This window comes from Balaenoptera borealis, assembly GCF_965194805.1.
Source record: "Balaenoptera borealis genome assembly, chromosome: 14".
Lineage (NCBI taxonomy): Eukaryota > Metazoa > Chordata > Mammalia > Artiodactyla > Balaenopteridae > Balaenoptera > Balaenoptera borealis.
In genome coordinates, this window is record NC_138875.1 from 56,252,869 (window position 1) to 56,275,046 (window position 22,178).

At 39.5% G+C, this 22,178-nt stretch overlaps 1 protein-coding gene across 1 annotated transcript in view; it reads right to left on the bottom strand.

Moving 5' to 3' along the window:
* The window catches only part of MYOM1 (myomesin 1), a 137,264-nt gene that overhangs the window by 18,892 nt on the left and 96,194 nt on the right, over positions 1–22,178 (bottom strand). Inside the window, exons 21-25 of the mRNA XM_082353480.1 lie at positions 18,653–18,767; positions 9,086–9,242; positions 6,980–7,086; positions 6,818–6,862; positions 1,632–1,768 (exon numbers count right to left, since the gene is read on the bottom strand). Of these exons, the coding sequence (XP_082209606.1) occupies positions 1,632–1,768; positions 6,818–6,862; positions 6,980–7,086; positions 9,086–9,242; positions 18,653–18,767 (561 nt within the window). The remainder of the gene's footprint in view (positions 1–1,631; positions 1,769–6,817; positions 6,863–6,979; positions 7,087–9,085; positions 9,243–18,652; positions 18,768–22,178) is intronic.

The following is a 22,178-nucleotide window of genomic DNA, read 5'->3' on the forward strand; positions in this document are numbered from 1 at the left end:
TGTGCTTATTTTATCATCTTCCTTAAGCAACTTTTTTTTTCCAGTGTAAAGATAAGTCTTAGTCCTTGGGCTTACAAGCACAATTCCATAACAGATTTGAACTAATGAAGTTTTCCTATAAAATGTCACAGAATGAAGGCTCAGGTCTGGGATCAACTCTGTGGTGCAATTCATGCCCTGGAGTTTCCCCGGCAGGGAGCCAGTCTTCAACAGAGACCCCGTTTTTGATTAGCTTGCCCCATACCTTGGCTTGTGTCCCTCGCTCCTACCCCTGAGAGTAACCCCCATAAACCACTTGAAGGAGAAACTCTATTTCAGACTCTCCTAGGGAACCTGACCTAAGACAGTAATTTCCACCCAGTGAAATAGTATGATTAGAACCAATTGCAATGACAATAAACTGCTCTTCAAGTTCTGTGTGTGTGTGTGTGTGTGTATGTGTGTGTGTGTGCGCATGCGCCACATGCGTGTGTGAACACATGAAGGGGAGCGCCTCTACACACATGGGCACGAGGGTTCCCTCAATGGCTGCGGTGGCAGTGATACCAACAAGGCTCTTCCTTCCTCTCCACTGGCCAGATGGTGATCACCACAGTCGATGAGAGCATTTTGAGAACAGGGAGGAGAGGGACCACAGTGGACCCATGTGTGCCTTGTTCCTGCTCTGCACAGGTACTACATGAGCTGAAAAGTAATACACTGCGTATTCTTCTGCTATTCATGTTACTCATTCTCCCTCTAACTAATGAATCCTCAAATATTTAAAAAAACACATTTTGAGGAAAGGGGAATAGGTTGTTAATCATGGCCACAAACCACACCTCTCCCCCATCTTTTTAGTCTCCCATTTACACCCATGAGAAGACAGGTATGAGACAGGACCCCTAAACCCAAGTTCTTCAGTACCACCAGGCACAAGCCTGATGCTGGCTCTACTGATGTCTGGGGAGGACAGATAAAGTGCAGATGTTGTAACTCTATCTATAGAAACTATGTTTACATTAAAAGCAAAGAAATAGCAAATATGATATACATAATCACCTATGTAAATAATATACAAGTTGACATACACACAAAGAAGTATAGAAAAAGACCAAAAGTATATATTAATATGTATATCAAAAAGTTGTAACAATTTGTGGTTTGTCTTTTCTGAGTCTTTAAATTTTTTACAATAAGGATGAATTGCATTTTTAATCAGAAAAGCAATGAGATTTTTTTTTTACATTTTTTTCTGAGTCATTAGAACAATTCTTCCATATGAAAAACCAAGACGCCACTGGAGTCTCTGATGTGAGTATCTGTGTTCAGGCAAGGGCGCTGGCCCCTCTGCCTTCAGTGTTTTTCATAGGTGACCAACTTCCTGATTTGCCTGAGACAGTTTTGGTTGATGACTGTTATCCTGGAAAAATTATTATTAGCATCTTCTTTCATTCTCAAAAGTATCCTAGTTTTGGATAATATGATATAATCAATCTATATTTTCTTCCACACTTTTCACATGTGAAATGATTTAAACCCCCTCACCCCACGTCCAGTGGTTTTCGTAACAACTTATCTGCATTCTAATAGAGGTTTCCCAGCACATTCTACAATGATATGTTTAGAAATCTAAAAAGTGTAAAACCTACCGGCCCTTCAAAAATTTCCTTGTCATTAAATATGTAGTTGACTTTGGCGTTGCCAGACAGCTTCTCAGCCTGCATCCAAAACCGGACCTGGCCTTTCTCCAAAATTTCAACTGCCAACTCTGATTTAACTGGGACAGCTATGAAAGATAAAAATAAGAGTAGTAGTTATATTGGTAACCATTTGTATTGATACAGATTTTTCCAACAAGTGAAAAACAATGGAAGTGATGATGTAGCAGCTTGCTTCTTTCAGTGAGAGCACTGTACAGAAAGTTTGATTTTGAGGGACAGTAGAACTGGGTTCTAATCCTGACTGTCACAGATGTCTTAACTATAAAAATGAGGAAGATGAACTGACCTCCCAGGGTCCTTCAGCTAACCTCTGTGACTCTCTACCGTGGCTTTGGTTAGCTTTACTTAGGGACAATAACAAAGTATGATGAAAAGAGTCTTGAGCTGGCCCCAGTAGTTCAAGGTCAGCTACTAACAAACTGTGATGTGAGGCAGTTCACTTCGCATCTCTGGGCCTCACTTGACTCATCTGTAAATGGATGGAATTGAACTGAATGTCTTAATTGACCAGGGTATTTTCCTGCTCCAACATTCTATGATTTAATTACTTCAAAATATTTGGAAAAAGAGTTCAATTTGATTTTTTTCAACAATTTAACTCACTTTGGAGGTTTTTAAAAATGTTTTAAAAAATGAATCTTAAGAATTAATTTTGATTACATATATAAGATGAACCAGCTTGTCATTTAAACCCTATCCATCCCAATGGTATACCAGTTCATTTAAGTTCTTAGATCAAGCAAAATTTTTCAGGTGCAAATAAGCAAGTCATTATCAAGAAGCTATATAAAAATATAGCATGGCTTGCTTCACATAGAAAGTAAGGAACCATGTGATACCTCTGATTTACACCTGTATCGCTTAAGCCATTTGAACATGAGTGAAATTTTTAAAAGGTTGGCTGACATCTCTCAAAACCAGTTTCTAAATTTCTTGTAACTTGAAAATGTTCTCTACGAAGGCTCCTCCAAGCCAGCAGATCTGTATCAGAGGTGGCTCCTGGGCATCCTTTGTGGAACAAGATGGTTGTTTCTCAAAGTTTTGTAGTCCTTCACTTCTGTTAGGGGAAATCACCCTTTGCTTTCTCTCAACTATTCTTAAATATATTTCAAAATTTTAGCTATGCTACATTTTAAATTATAAGCTTTAATTATAAGCTTGGTATAAACTTGTACAAAACGTACATTAATGTTTTTTTGTATTTATCCTAAAACTACCCTTTTCAAGCTTCAAGGGATGCCTTTCCTTTGCACTATTCCATATTCATTGTGAAACTCAGTTATAGAGTCATTCCACGCAGAGCTGAAAGGAGGCTCAGACATCGTCTACTGAGGGTGTCCCCTGTGGACAGAAAAGGGCCACACCTTGATCAAGGACAGTTATCTACCCCTGAAACCTTGTGTTCCTCACCTGCTAACATGGATATTATCTGCCTCACAGGGCCACCGAGAGTGAATATGGTACCAGAATACATTGAGCCACTGTGAATAATGACCGCTGCTCGAGAAAGGAGTTTTCTTTCTCCCCTGATTTTACTGATGACAAAACTCAGCCTTAGGAAAGCTTAGTAACATATCTGGGTAGCAGAGCTGAGACCAGGGTTGTTCCCTCTATTCTGTGCTCTTATGGTCCTGGCCGTCCACTCTGAAGAACACTAGTGGTTTTCCAGTAAGAGCAGATCAGCAACAGACCCCAGGGTGGTGAGAGCAGAGGCTAAGTTTTCTCCCTACAGGACGCTCCTGCTTGCTACAAGTAAGTCTTGAGGGGAATAGAGAGTAGGATCTCTTCCAGAAACATCTGGAAATCTCACTCTAGGGAATCTAATACATGAGTGATGCAGTTACTAAGAAGCTCAGTGTGGCGGTGGTGGGGAGGGGACACGCTCCCACGCTCTCCTGGAAGCCTCCAGATCCCTTAATGTTCACGGTCCTCTCTGAGTAATGGGGCCATTGTCTGGGGAGCACTGGCCACCAGGATGCACACACAGAAACAGCCCATGTCCTGGCTAGTGTCAGACCACCTGGGCTTATGCCCAGGTACCAGCTGTGCACATCTGGTCTAATTACTTAACCTCTCTGTGTCTCACTTTCTTCATCTCTCAAATTAAATCACCATAGTAGTGACCCTTTTAAGGTCATTGTAGAGTATGATGACATTCTGTTTAAGCACCCTATAAACAGCATATAATAAATTAATATTTTGGTGACTCTTCCTTCAGTTGTTTAAACAACACCCTACAACCACCAATTGTATGTTATATTTATACATAAGAGGACATACCAGATAGATATAATTTATGTATATATGCTTGTGTATGTCTGTACTCATAGAGTGTAATATGTACAAGTGGGATAATAAGCAATGTCTACAAATAAAAAGATATATTATGCAGGATGTTGTTGTTTCTGTTTTTCTTTAGGTGAGAAGTGTATTTATTTAGAGAGATACACATTCCGTAGACAGAATGTGGTCCATCTCAAAAGGCGAGAGGCCTGCAGGATGTTGTTGATACTGAAGTATATCTCCCACCATCCCCCCATATACCTTGAATTTTAGATATACACACACACGTATGTTTTTGATATATATATATATACACACACACACATATATATTCAAATAAACTGCCTCTCTACACTGCAATTTAGTATCACTACTGGCAAGACAGACTAGGTTATTTTCTATTTTTAGCTTTATATATTTTTATTTTTTCCTTCTGCTCAGCCCTAAATTTCCTTAGGCTCTTTTCTCTGGCAGTTAATTTGCTCCAGCAAAATATCTGTCATTTGTAGGTTTGAGGCATATGTTTAGTGGTTTTCAATATATTTTTGAAAACAGCTTAAAACAGGAGAATTTACTGTGCCAAGGGATAAAGGAAGAGCACACTCTTTATTATACTCTGTAAGAGACGAGACCAGTTAAGACCTTACAAAATCTCAAGAAAATGGCTTATGTGTCAACATATACTAAGAGGAAGTGGGTATAAATTGAGAAATTGGATATGCTGCTTTGACTCTATCATCAGATCTCTGAAAATATTCATGTAATGACCTGGCTGATCCAACAGTGGTTGGGGAGAGAAAAGTACTGGAGCTGTGATACTTTAAACCTTGCTTCAACGGGTTCACGGGAGCTCCCTACGGTTGGGAGAGTCATACCTGCACATCAGAGCTTTTAACACATTTTCGGGTTCTCTCTGCGCCGACCCAAATGCCACACCTGATCTCTAATAGTAGGGTACCTGAGTTTGCTGCTACCCCCTCTCCTAGAACCAACAACTGAAGTGCTTATGCTCATGCAGAATAAAATATCTCAACATAAATGACAGTGACAGCAGGCAATTACTATCGGCAAGTCCATATGATTATTGAACTTCAGGGAGGCTGGGCACCTCCAATTCAACAGTAACACCCCAACTTCTCTCATCTCCATCCTTGAAGCTAAATGTAAATGTTGTTTGGACCAGCTGTTGCCTAGACACTTTGACAATATTTACTGTCTGACTAACTAGATTAGATTAGTAGGTGCTGCTGTTTCTGTCTCACGTTGTAGACAGTGCGAGCATTCACAGGCTCCCGCTGTGCTCGGCACGGTGACCCTCTCCTCCACTCCCCTCTTCATGGTCCTGGGAACATGAAGGGAGGACATCAGTGTGGCTGGCAGACAGTTCTTCTGCAAGTGGGTTTTTCTAGGTCACTCTTCTGTTTCAATTAACATTTATATTTTCCCTGAAGAGTTCAGGATTAACCAACGCCCTGTTGATTGTCTCTCACAGCCCCTCTATGTGGTGGGTGCTGTGAACAATTACAACAGCCATTCCGGGAAAAGAAACCAGGCAATGGGGAAATTGGGATGACGTGCTCAGGTTCACAGAGCATAGAACAAAGACAGTCCAGGCCAAACCTCTGCCTTCCATACAACTTTAAAAAGAATAACTTTTAAGACACTATTCTTGGTGTTACTTTTCCAGTTTGATGGTGAACAAGCTTACAGACGAGAAACAAACGGTTCTCCCCTAGAATTCAGAAAGCCTGCTTTCTGCATTCACACTCCACAGGCACCCCACTGTGCTTTGTTGAATAAAGCTGGTTTTGAGAACATTCCAGCTGAGGCCAATAGTCACCAACACCCAGCCTCACCATCAAACATGCATTCCTTGGGAATGTGAGAGAGGTCAGACAACTAGTTTTAGAGCAGTGTTTGTTTTTTAATCACAGCTTTGCTGAGAATTTCAGGAAAGCTGTAGATCCTCGCCCTAGAAAAATGCACATCTACAAACACACACGTTTTGCGTATAGTTTGGGGTCAGGGTATAGTTCCCTGGGTTCCTGAAACTCCTGTATTAGTGAAGAAGTTATATTTTAGGGATTAAGGAATGAAAAAAATTCCTGATTTAAAAGAATGAGTGATGCTATCACTCTTTGTTTTTTCAAACTCTAAGGTGTAACTTTCTGGATGCTTCACTACTTTGGCCAGTGGGTACCAATGGGCAAGAGATCCTATCAGGCCAGTGGAACTTTCTGAGTACCGTTTCAGTCTTCTTTCTCTTCTCTTAGGTGTCAACTCTGGAATTTAATCTTTTAAATAGAAGGTGCTTCATTGAAGTGTTTGTAGATAGTTCATAGGGATTCTTTTTCTGATCAAGGCATCTTTACCTTATTTTCCAGGAGTTTAAAATGTTAGGTACTGTCTTTATTTAGAAGTATGGTTCTTCTATTAAATGCTAACATTCAATTGCTTAGGAAGAGATCAGTTCGCCTAAAAGACATACAAATTAATGTATCTAGGAGATATGTGTGTGTGTGTGTGTGTGTGTGTGTGTGTGTAAAAAGTTCCAAAATATGTAGGCAAAAGGTGAAGAATGTAATTGGTCAGCTGTTACACCTATGTAACCCGATAGTGCTCTATGTAACAGAGCATGGGATGTATCTTCTATGTTAGTGTTCTTTGTATCTCTGGAGAACAATGACAAAGATAAAAGCAGCCCTTCGGAAAGTGCATCTGCAGCTACCAATATATGCTCCATTATATGTTCTCAAGAGCCTCTTCTCTTGATCCTGTCAGAATTTTGTAGTGGGATGGCTAAACTCTGTGAATGTATTGTGGACACTTACTTGGGAACTTGTGTTCTTGGCTGAGAGCAAGTAAACGTTTCAATTCTGTAGGGAGAAAAAGAAAACAATTAGAGCTTGAACTACTAAAACAAAAGTCACTTGATCCTGGAGAATCACTGAGAAATCAAAGCAGACTCGTGAATGAACCGATTTTTCACTTACCTTCCTCATCTATCAAGTAGCTTGACGCTATTCCATCAGTGTCTGTTACATCGCAGGAGTAGATGCCCAAGTCTTCCATCCCGAGGTCTTTGAAGGTCATTTTCGTCCTTCAGAACGGAATAATTTTATAAGAAGAGAGGCCGTGTGGGGTCTGAGGACCTGCACCCTGCCCGGTCTCTAGGCATTTGCATGTCCGCTCCCTTCATGTGGAGCACTTGTTCTGTCCCCCTTGCTGACCTAAAGCCCACTCATTCTTGCTGCTTCTGGGAAGACTTTCCTGACCTCCTCCTATGGGCTGATGGTGACGGGAGGGGGAGCTGGTACAAATCTCCCATCCCCAAGCTATGATGCATATCGATGCACATCCCAAATAAAGATATTTTTAGCTGATCAACCCTTGCTGGGCAGCCTGAAAATTTTCTTCTTCACAGGGCAGAACCTCCCAATGCCTCTCTTATGTCAACCCTGCACTTCCTGTTTTGGAGTTTATCACATGGCATTGGTATTGCCTAGTTCATTAACTATATACCTCCACTGAATGCCTTTTGGGACGAGATCTGTTTTGTTCACTGTTGTGTCCTCCGGCCTCCACACCTTGTCTGGCACATAATATGTGCCTAATAAATACTTGTGGAATGAATGAATGGGCCAGTCGTCTAGTTCGCTTTGTTTTCTAACTTTGGTGAGTCACATTGCTGGTCAGGGTCTAAGATCACCCAAACATTTATAGGTTAGTCAAGGAAAAAAAATTTATAGTTTGATTGTCTTTCCTTTGACCAAAATTATGTTTCACTTCAAGGACTTTACAGCATAGTTACAGCAGAACGTCTTTTAGTTATTAATATATTCAGTATTTCCTTGCTGTTTTCCAACAAAATTACTATTTCTTTCTTTTATTTTTGAGCTATATTGGGCTTTTGTAATAGAAATAATACTTAGGAATATTTTGCTTTACCAAATATAATCCAATCTGGTTGGCACTATAAAGATATGAAGCTTGATAAGTAAGGTGAAATAAAAGAAATCTTGAGGCTGAAAGGAAGTAACAGATCATAAAATTAATCTCCTTCACTCTCTTCTATTTTACAGAAAAAGAAATCCAAGGTCCATGTAATTAAAAGCTGCCCCAGGTCACACAGCCGGCTCCTGGTAGAGCTGGGACTAGAGCTCATCTCTCCTGTGCTTCCCATACAGCGTTCTTTCCAGTACACTATTGTGTCGCTCACAAGTGGTGAAAAAAGCAGAACAGATTATACCCCATCCATTTAATTTACCATAACTTGAATCAGCAAGTTCTTCCTTAACCCCTTCCCATAAGTATCCTCACCATTACTTAAGATTTCAAAATTCTGTAGAATAATGAGAATCATCTTTGAAGTTCACTTTTATGCCAATTAAAGCTTTTCTTACATCATAAATGATGTCAACTAAAAATTGCTGCTTGCCATCTGCTTCTACAAGGATGAAGTCATTAGCCACTGCAGTCGCTGACCTTCAACACACCCTGAAAGGAGTTCAGGGTGGAGATCAGGATTGAGGCACTCTGTGCTCTGGGAAAAACTGGCAGAACAGGCCTTCAGATAGTTAGGTATTTTTCAGGAGAAGATTTTATGAGCCCAATTTCTTGTATCTTCTCATATCTAGAAAAGCACTAAAATCATTGATGGAGACATCGGCTCCTCGTGACTAACAGCAAGCTTCTGCCAAAACGTGTGCTTTGATTGCACGTTTCCCCCTTCACCAAAATCCCTTCTGTACTGACTTTCCCCCTTACCTTTTCGGAGCAGTTCCTCAGAGCTGTCTGAGATGCTGTCTCCTGGGCTATAGTCCTCATTTTGCCCCGAATAAAACTTAAGTCATAACTCTCACGTTGCGCATTTTTTTTTCAGTCAACAGTGAGATACATATGAGAAAATACTTTAAATGGACTAATGTGAAAAGTATTTTATAAGGATTGTTATTTTTTAAGGTTTATACTGGTTATCACTTTTTACATTTCCAGTTATAAAATATTTGTGATTTCATTCTCTTATTTGAAATGGAAAGCGTACTTCATCCTCCTTTCATGAAAAGGAGACCCATAGTTAGGATTGAAACGGTGCGTACTTGTTGCCTTTGCTTTCAACCTCTAATCGTGGAGACTCCTCCGTGGGGACATAATCTTTGGACCAGACGAACTCAGAATTTGGAGCCATCTGATCACATTCGAAGTTCAAGGAAATGACTCCATCGTCATCCACATTTACAACAACCTCTTTGGTTCCTAGAAGATCAAAAACAAGGCACTGATAGTTCCTGGTAGAAGTCAATCAAATAAGAATTCCTTACCTTGGGATCCTTTACTGTAGCCTTAAGGCAGGGCCTTGAGCCTGGTGCAAGTGAAAAGCCCCAACTGCTCGCTGCAACTGACAATCCTGCTACAATTCAACGTTTGTGTTGTGACAGAATTAAATGAATGTACCATGTTTCTTAGGTAGTGCTAACACCATGGACAGTACTGTTTGTTCAGGGCTGAAGAAAATTGGTTGACGTGACCAGTGGGACAGTTACTGGAGTATGTTGACCATAATAAGAAGGACAAGGCAGCCGTGGGAGAAAGGAAAGTTGAATGGTCCTTATCAGGGCCTAATTCATGACTTTTGCTTCAATATTACCCATATCTAACTAGTCATCAAGAAAGGATAGATAAGAGATAAAGAAACCAAAGGGAAATTGAAGGGGAGAAAGTAGAGGTAGTAAGAATTGCCTATATTCACATGTTCAAAGTTTGTAAATCATTTAAGAATGAAGAAAAACTCCATGGAAACAAGTTCTGCTGATCAGGTAATCATAAATCAATCTAAAGATGCCATTCTAGATTAGAACAACAGAAACCTAGAAATGATTGTTATTGAACTTTATGGAAATGAATTTCAAGAGATTCAAATGTTTCAAGATTAGTTTTTGGATTTTAAAAGAAAACAATAAGTTAATGTTTTGAGGGGTTTTTTTGAGGGTTATAATAAATTACATCTGCATTCAATATAGCAATTCAAAGAGTGTGTATAGCATATAAAATGTTCACATCTCTGCCTAAATCCAATTTAAAAGGTAAAATGCTCTTCTCAAATTGACATTCATTCAATTACCAGTCTACACTTAGTTTGTTTCCATACATTAGGAAAAATATATTTAATTTCAGAAAGGTATAGCTTTATTTTTTTTAAAGTATAAAAAAAAACCTTTCAGTAGATACTTCCCAAGTGATGAAAGATTTTCTCTTCTAGATTGCATCATTCAATAAAACTTGTCAGGGGAAAAACAATTGCAAGACTCCTCCCAGGCGAAGGGCAAAACAAAACGAGTGCCTAAAGAGTGACATTAGGATGTTGGATCCTAAGCCTGGCAGTTGGTCTAATTTGTGTCCTTATTGATAGTAGTGTGTGCTTCAACTATAAACCTCCAAAAAGTGATTTTTAACACATAGAAAACTTAGAGAAGACTAATTCTAGGAGATTTTTAAAAATTACTTTTTAAAAAATAAAGGGTTATTTTCACATTTGGCTATATAGATAAACAGAAATAAAGGTCAATTAAAGATTTAATTTTTCCTAAGTGAAATGTCCCCCATGTATTACTTTTAAGGGCTGTGTCTACTCCATTGGAAGTCACAGACCATGTTTTATTTCTATTCCCAGTAACACATGACTAATCCTTACATTAGGATTAATGTATAACATTGTTGTATAACAAATAACGAACAAGTTATTTAAGAAAAGACTGACAGCTAAGAATGCTGAGGTTTAGATGGTATTATAATACACAGTTAGCATAACTGAATCACAGAGAGTATAAATGGAAAATCTTCTGAATATCTGTATTGTTATAAAGAGGAAAGGAGAAGTAATGAAGTTGACTAAACCTTTCTTGCTATTTACATAATATCTATTTTGGAGGCATGACAGATTGTTCATATTAGTCATTCATTGGGTTATTTGTAATCTCTTTAAAAAGGAAGTGAGGGCTTCCCTGGTGGCGCAGTGGTTGAGAATCTGCCTGCTAATGCAGGGGACACGGGTTCGAGCCCTGGTCTGGGAAGATCCCACATGCCGCGGAGCAACTAGGCCCGTAAGCCACAGCTACTGAGCCTGCGCGTCTGGAGCCTGTGCTCCGCAACAAGAGAGGCCGCGACAGTGAGAGGCCCGCGCACTGCGATGAAGAGTGGCCCCCGCTTGCCGCAACTAGAGAAAGCCCTCGCACAGAAATGAAGACCCAACACAGCTAAAAAAAATAAATAAATTTATAAAAAAAAAAAAAAAAAAGGAAGTGAATCATCCATATGCCTGCTGTTTATTATGTTGGAGGTATGACTTAAGTTGACAGCAGAAAAGATATTGCTTAGCTTAAGAATCTTGATTTTTACTAAAGTGAAAGATTTGACTTTTCTTCAAAGGAGTCATAAAACGGAAAGCATATGAAGAATATAATTAGCTTGGCTTTCCTCTCAATTACATGGATAACCTTTGTACCGTAACACTTCACTCATTTGGAATCTTGCCCAAGACCAAGAAGTAATGAAAACAAGTCTCTAAGAGCCAGTGCTGATGTGACAAAGTTCACGCACTAGTATTCCTGAACACTCACTGGTGAATTCCATAGACCGTCACTTGGAATCTCTACTTAGCTTGAGATGATTCTAACAAGCTTAGTTGGTCAGTTTCTCTCAGTAGATTAAACCCAAAAAAGAGAGGAAAGTAAGAAGCTACTATCATCAGGAAAATGACAGCAGGAGAGGAAGCAGAAAACTAAAAAGCAGGCACAAAGACGTTATTTAGTAGAGGGACAAACAGCCCCTCACCCCATAAGACGTCACTGTATTGTAACACTGGGCAATAAATAAGGTGGATACTTGTGGCTCTGAGTCATACAGAAAAAGGTAAATGAGATTAAGTATATTGCATCCAAGAAGTATGAAAGGTAGGTACTGAAGTGTGTAATCTATTTTACGAGAATTTTCATCAAAGAGTCTTAGAATGAAATTTTAAATAATTGATGCTCTAGCAGTAAATTCTCAGGTAAATGGAACTACTGGGTATTTAAAACAATACTTTTTTCAGGTTTCTGAATGACCAGATTTGGTCCCAAACCCATGCAACTTAGAGAATAGAAAAACCCTGCTTAGTTGCTGTCTCAGTTGCCTCAGCTATTAAGAGAAGGATATAGAGCTGCCTCATTGAATTATTCTGGACAATTCATTTTTGTAAAGTACTTGGAGATCTTTTGTGACAGTATGAAATGAAACAAAAGATGTTATTTTTAAGTCCCAGGCAATACGTGTGTTTCCACTTTAACCTATGAGTTTTACATCATTACTGTGTAGCTGGGTTCTAATGTAAAAAAATGTAATGATTTATACTTTTAGAAAACAACATGGCATTTCTTGAAAGTCTTAGATCAAAATTTGTGGTTTGAAATTAAGTAATTGCCTGGAGGGGCAAAATAAAAAGTAGGGATTAGATGTAAAGTCAACTAGTATCTGAGAGAGTTGTGCTCATCTGTGCAGCTTTTCTTGATTAATCATATCAAATCAGGACATGGTAGACAATACCTGTAGTGGATAAAAGAGAGGCATGAACATTTCCTCAATTTATGCTCACATAATTGTGGCTATGATGGGTGCTATTTGTTGATTTATTTAAATAAAGGGGAAAAAAATTAAAACTCTCTTCCATACTTCTGTTTTAAAAATCAAATACTCATTAAGATGAGTATTTGATTAATTTTCATTTTTCAAAAAGTTGCACTGGTTGTTTATTTTATCAAGAACGGGGTTAAATTCTACAAGGGCAGGGCTTTTGTCTTTCATATTTTCCATACGTATTTACACATGCCAGGCACTGGACTGAAAAAACAGATTTAAATGAGAAATGTCAGTTTAGAATTGCAATGTTTATTTTATTGGAACTAGTCTTATTAAAGCTTAAGCATAACACCAATATTTTGATAAACAGACAAGATTAAAAAAAAAAAAAACCAACAAAGAAAACATTCTAGTCGCAGTGGGTTTCCTACTTATGCTCAGAATTTAAAGCTTGATCTCCTTCCTGTCAAACAGTGATGCTGTCAACTGGCTGAAAGTGTCGCTCTGAAAGTGATCATAATCACAAGACTTTGAAAAGTAAAATTTCCTGAAAATAATTCAAATACTAGTTTTCTAGGCATATTTCTTTTTTTTTTTTCTAGGCATATTTCTTACGTTCCACAAAAATTCTCTTTAGAAAATAATGTTTAGTCAAAATAACTTACTATTACAAAGAAAGAACACAGTTTCAACAGTATCACTGTATAAATATAAAACAAGGTTATTGTCTTAAAATGATTATGGCAACAAGTTATAGCTTGTTCCCTATTCGTCACATGAATTACAATGCTAATGCTCTCATACTCTTTCAACATGGCTTTTCAAATTCAAAGCCTTCTGTTACTGTTCAGCTTTAATTAACTGGTTAACATAGTTCTTTGAATAAAAGTGTTTTTAAAGAGTGACTTAGTAGACCAAGTATTTTATAATAATACCTATAATGGGAAATGGAATTGAAGTTGCCTTGGAAAAAAGGTAGACTCTTCCTGCATTCTGGGTTTATATATAGAGGAAGTCATTTTTGGAAAATACATAGATTCCTCTTTGTGTAATAAAGAAGGTACTTATGTTAATCTGGAAAGGCCATTTTTTCCACATATTAAAATCTAAGAGGAATTAATAGTGGCGTTCCTTAAATGAAGGGATCTTGGATACATCATGGGCAAAAAATTCTAGTGAGATGTTACAAAAGATACATGATATTGAAATGGATGATTCTTTTTATAAGTGCTCTAGGAAAACCAAGAGCAATGTAATGACAGCATTTCTAAGAGGCCCCAGGCTAGTCCACAACTACACCTGTGGAGATTAACCTGGTGCAGCGTCAGAGTGAAAGAGGTGCAGCTACCACACCCTCAAATTTGCTTTTTAGAATGTCCCACGGCCTGAGTTTTTGCCAAGCACTGAGCTGCTGTCAATCCATGGTTGAACTCATAAATGTCTAAAGAGACACATTCACTAAATTTGACTAACACATGAGCAGAATGGTTCCGATATTTAACAGGCAGGCAGCAAGTTTGATGTTCTGCTGTCAAAGTAATGGAATCCCTACGGATATTCTCATCTAGATGAAAGGCCATCTCACTTTCCCACAGAGTTGAGCTGGGAAAGTGGACCAAAGTTTGTCAGGACTTAGATTTTTCTCAAAAACAACCTTTGAACCTATTCAAGAATATGAAGAATTCAGTTAAGAGCAGAGGAGATTTGGCTATAGAAAATGAAGGAGATAATTCTGGTCTGAAAAGGAATTAAGAAGAGTTGTCTTTAGTCAGCTGCCCCAACCCTAAACAAATCCTTAATGAGGACCTAGAGGAATACTGGATTGCGTGGGATGGCATTTTAATGGTCCCTCCAGGCTTCCCACTACCCACAGTAAGTGAATGGGTTAAAGTACGGCCCAGGGCTAAAATGAACTTTTTGGAAATTAACTCCAGCCCACTTTTCTCTCCCTTCCAAATAATGATTTAAAAAAAAGATAAAATTTAAAAGTGGGAATTCATCTTCCCACACATTTCACAATCTGATGTGAGAATTTTCTCATATAATTTAGTCTTTTATATCTGCATTAATAGGTCACTTTTATAAGTTTTATTCTTTGTCCTTCTCCATGGTGTGTGTGAGTGTGTGTGTGTGTGTGTGTGTGTGTGTGTGGTGTTTAAAAAAACTGGACAGTGGGACAGAACAGAAGCAGACAGAAGTGAATAAATGTAATTGGCTGCGTGTAACGCTGAGGTCCCCTACGTGGAAGACAGGACCGCTGGCTGACCCACCAGCGGTCCTGGTGCTACATCAGGGACTCCACTGGGCCTCTCCCAACTCACCCTTCATAACCAGGGCGTTCATTACGAGATACTAGGGTTAGATTTACACGCTGTGGCTGCGAAACAGAGTCACACTCTCGCCAAAACATGGTAGCCATTCATTATTTTTTTCACCTATACACTAGGTACTAGGCTATCGACATACAGAGAGAAAACAAAGTTCCTATTTAGAAGGAGCCCACAATCTAATGCACAGTTCACAAACCTTGAATTTCATACTTGAATTACCCAAGGAGCTAAACAAACAAACAAAAATGAACCTATGCCCAGGCTCAGTCCTTCAGACTCTGATTTAATTGGTCTGGAGTAGTCTAGAATGGAGTCAGTATTTTCAAAAAGTTCTTGGCATGATTCTAATGCAATGTACTGTCAAGGTTGAAAACTACTTTGCTAATGGGTGAAAGAGAGCAGATAGTGAGCAAATATAAGTGAAGTTTTCTAAATTAGCCAGTTGAGCTAATCTTTAATAGTCAGCCTGGCTTCCTGCTTCAGAATCCTTCAAAGCTCCACCTCAAGGCCACTGAGCATTCTCAGCCCTACCAGGTTTTATAACCGATCAATTTTCAGAAACTGGGATTGGTTAGTAGGTTGTCAACTCAATCCCAGCTCATTATTCCTTCTGGAGCTCCGTTCTTCTAACCTGCCTTGCTCTTGGTGAGAAGTCCTAACTTCCAATAACTCAGTTCCTGCTCGGGACTCTGCCTGGGTCTGGGTTCTCCTGCTCCTCACCTCAGTTCTCCTGCCTGCTGCTGGGTCTCTGGTAAGAACACCTGCAGCCTGTTCTGCCAGGTATTTATTGCCCTCCAGATCACCTGCCACACCTTGGCAGGTCTCTCTCTTGCCTCCCGTCTGATCTGGTTCACCTTGTCTCCACCTACAGCCCAGACCTGATACCATCAACATAGATACTGTTTGAAAAATATCAAATATCAAGACTAGAAGTGCCTCTCATGTACCAACAAATCTACTCTAAATATTTTCCAGCTTATTCTTCTTACAGGCTGTTTAGCTACTAGATTTCTTGGTAAGGCACGGCACACTTAGTCCATTTTGATCCTCATTACCAGCACGATCAGACTTTGCAGTAGTGGCTGAGCTACATCTGCTGGCATGTTCGTCAACTTCAAAGGGAGACCGGTCACCCTACCAACCCCAGTGGATTAGGTTAACTTTTAACTGGAATTCAAATTGCACTTGAGGTATCTTGTTAGGTGTATTTGAGGTTTGCTGTTACATGATAAGCTTTATTCTCCATCTGAAATTTTAGTAATGTGTTCCAAAAGGAGTTGTTCTTCTGAAATAGCAATCCAAGTTTCACGTTCCAAACCTTGAAACTGATAACAGATCCCATCCCCCGCCCCAACCCCGGCACCAAACATTTTAACATAAAATAAATACATGGTTAAAAGTAATATATTGGTATTTAATAAAGTTAATAAATACAGACAACCTTAGGCTACATACAAGTTTTTACAGGGATTTTTGAAGCCTTAACACCTGTTTATAGCCTATTCATCTATGGGAAATATTTTGTGAACCTCTAAGCTCTCATCATGCTGTGCTGTAAACTGTTTTTCCACTAGCTCATAAGCCCAGTGGGCGGTGACAATGTCACATTACTCGTGGTGCCCACACAGCACCTGGCATGAAGCAGGTGTTCAGGAAACACGTGGTGCAGGAATGAATGTGTCTGTTGCATATGGAACAAGCCCCAGTGTCCTGGGTTTGGGCTCCTTCATGGCGATGCTTCAAGTCAAGCATCTTGACTCTGTGCCTCCCAGGATTTTTTCCTAGGCTTGAGCCAGTGGTTCCTGAGCGGGTTAATCTGCTGCTGTTTAGTCTGCAGCTGCTGTTTGTAGTTATATTCTGGGAATGGAATGGCCGCAGAATGACTTTGGGTGCCTTGTTCCAAACCAGTGAAACAAAACTCTCCCCCAGGAGCTCACCAGCAGACTCCTTTCTGATGGTAAAGTTTCCACCATGGTGGCTTTACTAACGTCCTGACTGGCCACCTGCCATTCCAAGGGTTATTGATGAGAAAACAGGAAATCAATTTAAGCTTTCTTTAGTCAATCAGATTTGGGTTCCACTGCTTAAAGGGTGCTTTTAACCTATAAATGACTAGATAGTTTATTTGTGTAATAATCTAAATGTTCTTACAAGGGCAGCCTCACAGTTGGGCTCTTCTGCATGTCTATTGGCACCCTATATATCTGCACAGTTGGCAACTGAAGGGTCTGATTTCTATAGGAATGTGTGTCCTCATGTCTTCGTGTGTCACCTTTTACCCAGCATTTGGGTCCCTAGCATTTTTCTATTTTCTCATGAAGTTTTGCAAAGAGTACTTATATGAAGTATGGCACTCTGTCCAGACACACCTACCACACTTTGGTATAAGAAGGTCACTTCTGTCGTACCCAGTGCTAGAGGGTAGTTACAGGAGTAGATGAAAGCAGTTTATGAAGTAATAGGATGAAAGGGGCAGGTACTTCCTCAAAGGATACATTAGATATTCTTTTCAAGCAGCATGACGTGAGAGCAGAGTTTTCTAGGTTTACATTCTTTTCTCATCATAAAAACAAATATTACATTATATATCTGCTCTTTATTTCAGTCCGAAAATAGGAATGGATTAAAGTGAGAGTGCTTGGACTAGAATGAATATAACCTTAAAATAACTGGTTAATACTTTTTTTTATCCCCTCTCATTTCCAGTGATTTCTTTCATGCAACTTTAATGAACTGAAATTTATAACTTTGAAAAGGAGATTAAATGACAAAATAAGTATTATATAATGATCTAAAACTATTTGCACAGTGAACACTGTAAACTTTGTTCACATAACAAAGGGAAAGACTGTCTTTCCTAGTCCAATCATGGCATCTTGAAACTGGGAAGTGAGGCTGCCTCAACTCTATAGATCATTCAATTAGGACCGCTGTTAGTTTAATCCAGGGGTCAGCAAACTATGGCTTGTGGGCTAAATCTGGCCCATTGCCTCTTTTTATACAGCCTGCAAGCTAAGAATGGTTTTTACGTTTTTAAACAGCTTTTAAAAATAAAAAGAAGATAAATATTTCAAGACCTGAAAACTAGTTATAATTCAAATTTCATAATGCATGTAATGTATCATATTACATAATGCATATATCAAGCACAATAAAGTTTTATTGGCACATAGCCATGCTCACTAATTTATGTATTGTCTGTGGCTGCTTTTGTGCCACAGCAGAGTTGAGGATTGTTACAGGGACCATATAACCGTAGAGTTGAAAATATTTACTATCTGGCTCTTCACAGAAAAAGTTTTCTGTCCCCTGGTTTAATTTAGTAGCTACAATTATGTAAATCCTACTTTTGTTTAAGGGTCATGCTTGCTACCTGGGCTGTTCCAGCTTCCTCTGTGATGGGAAAATATTCTTGTGGGAATTAATGGCCATAGTATAATAGGAATAATGTCCCAGGAGTATATGCTTTAAACAGTTGGTCCAGGAAGCATAATTTGATCAAGAACTTCCCTGTTTTTAAGTATGAACCAGAGTAGCCCTGGACCACTTCAAACCTGGCTCACCCCTGCCCTAAGGTCCTGTGATGGGGTAAATGATTGTCATGTCCTACGGTCATACTTATCTATCATTCGGCTAGCATACAGTGATGATTTTGAAAATGAGGAAAAGCATAGAAGTAAGGTATCTTACACAGATGAGATTAACGAAAAAGTAAAAGCCCACCTGGACGGGTTTCTGCCACAACAGGCCCAGCAAGGTCAGACGGCTTCCCGACACCTGCCTGGTTTACGGCTCGGGCTCGGAACACATAGCTGACACCCTCTTTGAGGCCTTGCACCTGGAAGAAGCAGGTATAGAAGTGATGGGTGCTTTGTGTCATTTGAACAGAAGTGCCCTTCCTCTGTGGTGGCGATTCAATTATACAGCACAAAGGGCACAGGACTTGGGTTCTGAACTTCATTCTGTCAAAGACTGTGTGTGGCTTCAGCTAAGACTTTCTTCTCTCTGGACCATGTGTAAGTAGACATTTCCAAGATCCCTTGAAACTCCGATGCTGTTTCTTTTTTAGATAATTTAATGGCCACCAGCATCAGAAACAGAAGACTGATACAGGTGTGCTGTAAAGGAGTTAGCCACCTTATTCTTTGGTCAAAAGACAAATTACAAAGTGCTCAGAAGAGCTTATATGCTGCCCTTTTTTTCCTGATCCTTTTGAGACATTCCATGAATAATTTCAGATAAAATTTCTGACAAGAGAGGGGAATTACAAGCACGATCACAGATCATGGATCATTTTCCATTTGTTTAAAAGCATGTTAAAGCACTAGAACAAAAACAAACAAAAATTGTCCCTACAAATATAATACAGCTATTTCTCACTAAACAGACAAGCAGGGACTTCTCTGGTGGCACAGTGGTTGGGAATCCGCCTGCCAATGCAGGGGACGCGGGTTTGAGCCCTGGTCCGGGACGATCCCACGTGCCGCGGAGCAACTGAGCCCGTGCTCCACAACTACTGAGCCTGCACTCTGGAGCCCACAAGCCACAACTACTGAGCCTGCATGCCACAACTACTGAAGCCTGTGCGCCTAGAGCCCGTGCTCTGCAACGAGAAGCCACCACAATGAGAAGCCTGCGCACTGCAATGAAGAGTAGCCCCCGCTCGCTGCAACTAGAGAAAGCCCACACACAGCAATGAAGACCCAATGCAACCAAAAATAAATACATAAATAAATAAATTTTTTAAAAACAATAAAATCTTTAAAAATAAATAAATAAATAAACAGACAAGCAATTAACATGATTGTGAATTTTAGTAATTTGTGAATAGTCAAATATATTCACATTCCAAATCCTCACATATTCAATCATCAAGAAGATGTTTGCTGAGGACCTATATTATATGTGTGCCACCAAGCTAGAGTTACAAGAGCATAAGAGAAGTAAAAAACATATATAATATATATATATATTTTTATAATATGTTTTTATACGACAGTCCCACTTCATAATTTTTTGTGACTTTCTTTGGGTTCAGCACAGTCTCATTAGTATTACAAATACTGTCAATATTTTACAAAAATTATCTTTTCCTTTTTAGAACATGTGACTTTTAAAAGCTATATTGTATTTTAAGAAGGAGTTTATTACACACAAAGAGCACAATTTTTTCCCATAGTGTTGTGATGGAGATTAACAGCCAAGATGGGATTTAAATCAAACAAAGCTAGAATATACTTATTCAACTAAGCGAAGTGTTTGTGACCATGTACTTAGATGAGCTATGTATTAAATTGTTGGGTTTTTAATCTAATTATTTAATTGTATTGTGTTTATGGTAACAGAATGTCACTACTTATATAGTGATAGCTTTCACTGGAGCTAATGGATGTTTGAAATGAATTTTAATCCGTAAATGAATTTAGGCACAGGCTAAATGCATAAGAGTTTGATGTATTTAAATTCTATACTTAGAAATAATGCCAGGCAACTGTGGATCTACAGAAAGGAACAGAAACATTTCCTTGTTGTGATAAAAATAGACCAGCTGCCAGGTACCTGCCACATCTGCACCTGCCACTTAGGTAATATGCGGCTGTGAGCCAGATTTCTGCCAACACGGCACAGGAAGTGAATCCACATCCTAGTGTCTAGTCACTGAGGTGACAGGCACACCCCTCCACTCTTCCATCACCGCAGGGGCAATGACTGCTGGCTTAAAGCACTAGAGATGCATAATCTATATCCCCCACCCCTTCCAATTATTCAGTCCCTCTCACCACATTGTCTCAGCAGATTGTAATTACCAATCAAAAAGGAAGCATGAGCTCTGTTGGTTAAACCTTTTGGTGGATAGTAATGCATCTTGCACTCTCTCTAGGAACCCCTAGACACTCAGTGCTAACGTGAATGGGTGTGTGTCTGGCAGAAACCAGTTAGCCCATTATGTTCCAGTGCCATGGTGCTAAAATCTCCTGTTCCTGGAGCTATATGTCCTTTCCTCACTTAAATTTGACAGATTAAACTTTTTAACATGCACATTTTTTCTCCATTTCAGGGCTGAAACTTTTCTGAATATGAAACATCTGGAAAAGTGACTCCACATCAAAATGGGTATGGGGACTACAGGACATCTCTACTTTTCTTCTTTATGCCTTTACTGTTTGAATTTGTCATCATAAGCATGCATCTGTTTTATAATCAGAAAAATCAGTAATTCTATTTTTGCTTTAAAAATTGTGGCCAAACTCTAAGGTCATTTCCTTACAGGAAGTTTGTCTCCCAGTTTGTGAGGGGCACTCAACCTCAGTCTCTCTCTTTCCCCTAAATTTGCCTTTCTTCTTCTTCTTTTTTAAAAAAATGAGTGACATTAACCATTCTTTGATGTGTTTAAACTCCATTATTTTCTCTTCCTACTCATTTTTCCTGGGCTCTTGGTCCCCTTTGCTTGGCTTCTCACTCTCACTTGGTTTCCCGTGAGTCGGGCTCCTGGGATCCTGTGCTATGGCAGATGGAGGATTTGGAAGTCATGCTGGCCATAAGCACACACCACCACCATCTAGGATGTGTCCGACCTTTGTTTTACACTAGGCTTTGGGGATGTCTTTGTATCTAGAGGCCTCCTGACTTCTCTGGACAGCCAAACAGCGTCCTAGGCTCCAGACCTTCCTTGACCTTTTCTCTTCCCCACGAAATGTGACCTTCCTTATCTCCTCATGGTTTCATAAGGGGCTGGAGAGTTTACTGGCACGTGTGAAGCTGAGTTAATGGCATGTCGGATGTAATGGTTTAAGGGTCATCTCTCCTGGAGGGTACATTTACATTTTTTTTATAGGGACCCCAGAGAGTGTCTGCCTTAACCCCAGAGAGGGGCTGACAGACGGTATGGACTTTAGTGGCAGGTTGACAAGAGAAATCTCTTAAACCAGGTAGACTCTGAAAATCCTCCAAGGCCCACGCCCTGGGTGGTGGCATATTCTGCCAACAGATAAGGCTGCACACGGAATGCACTGTGCAGCTTTCTGTTTGACTGTGGTCATACAGTCACACTTCATGGTACGTAACAAGAACTGGAGTCATATTCCCCACAGTTTCTGAGGCCTTATTGTGGATTCAGGGTCTCCAGATGCCACTGCTGACAATAGGGGGAAACATTCTTTTGAGACTTCCATTTGGTACTAGTGAGAGAGTCAGTGGCTACAGCAGAACAGTCTCTGGCAGATAGAGTTAGAAACTGGTTCAGTTGGAA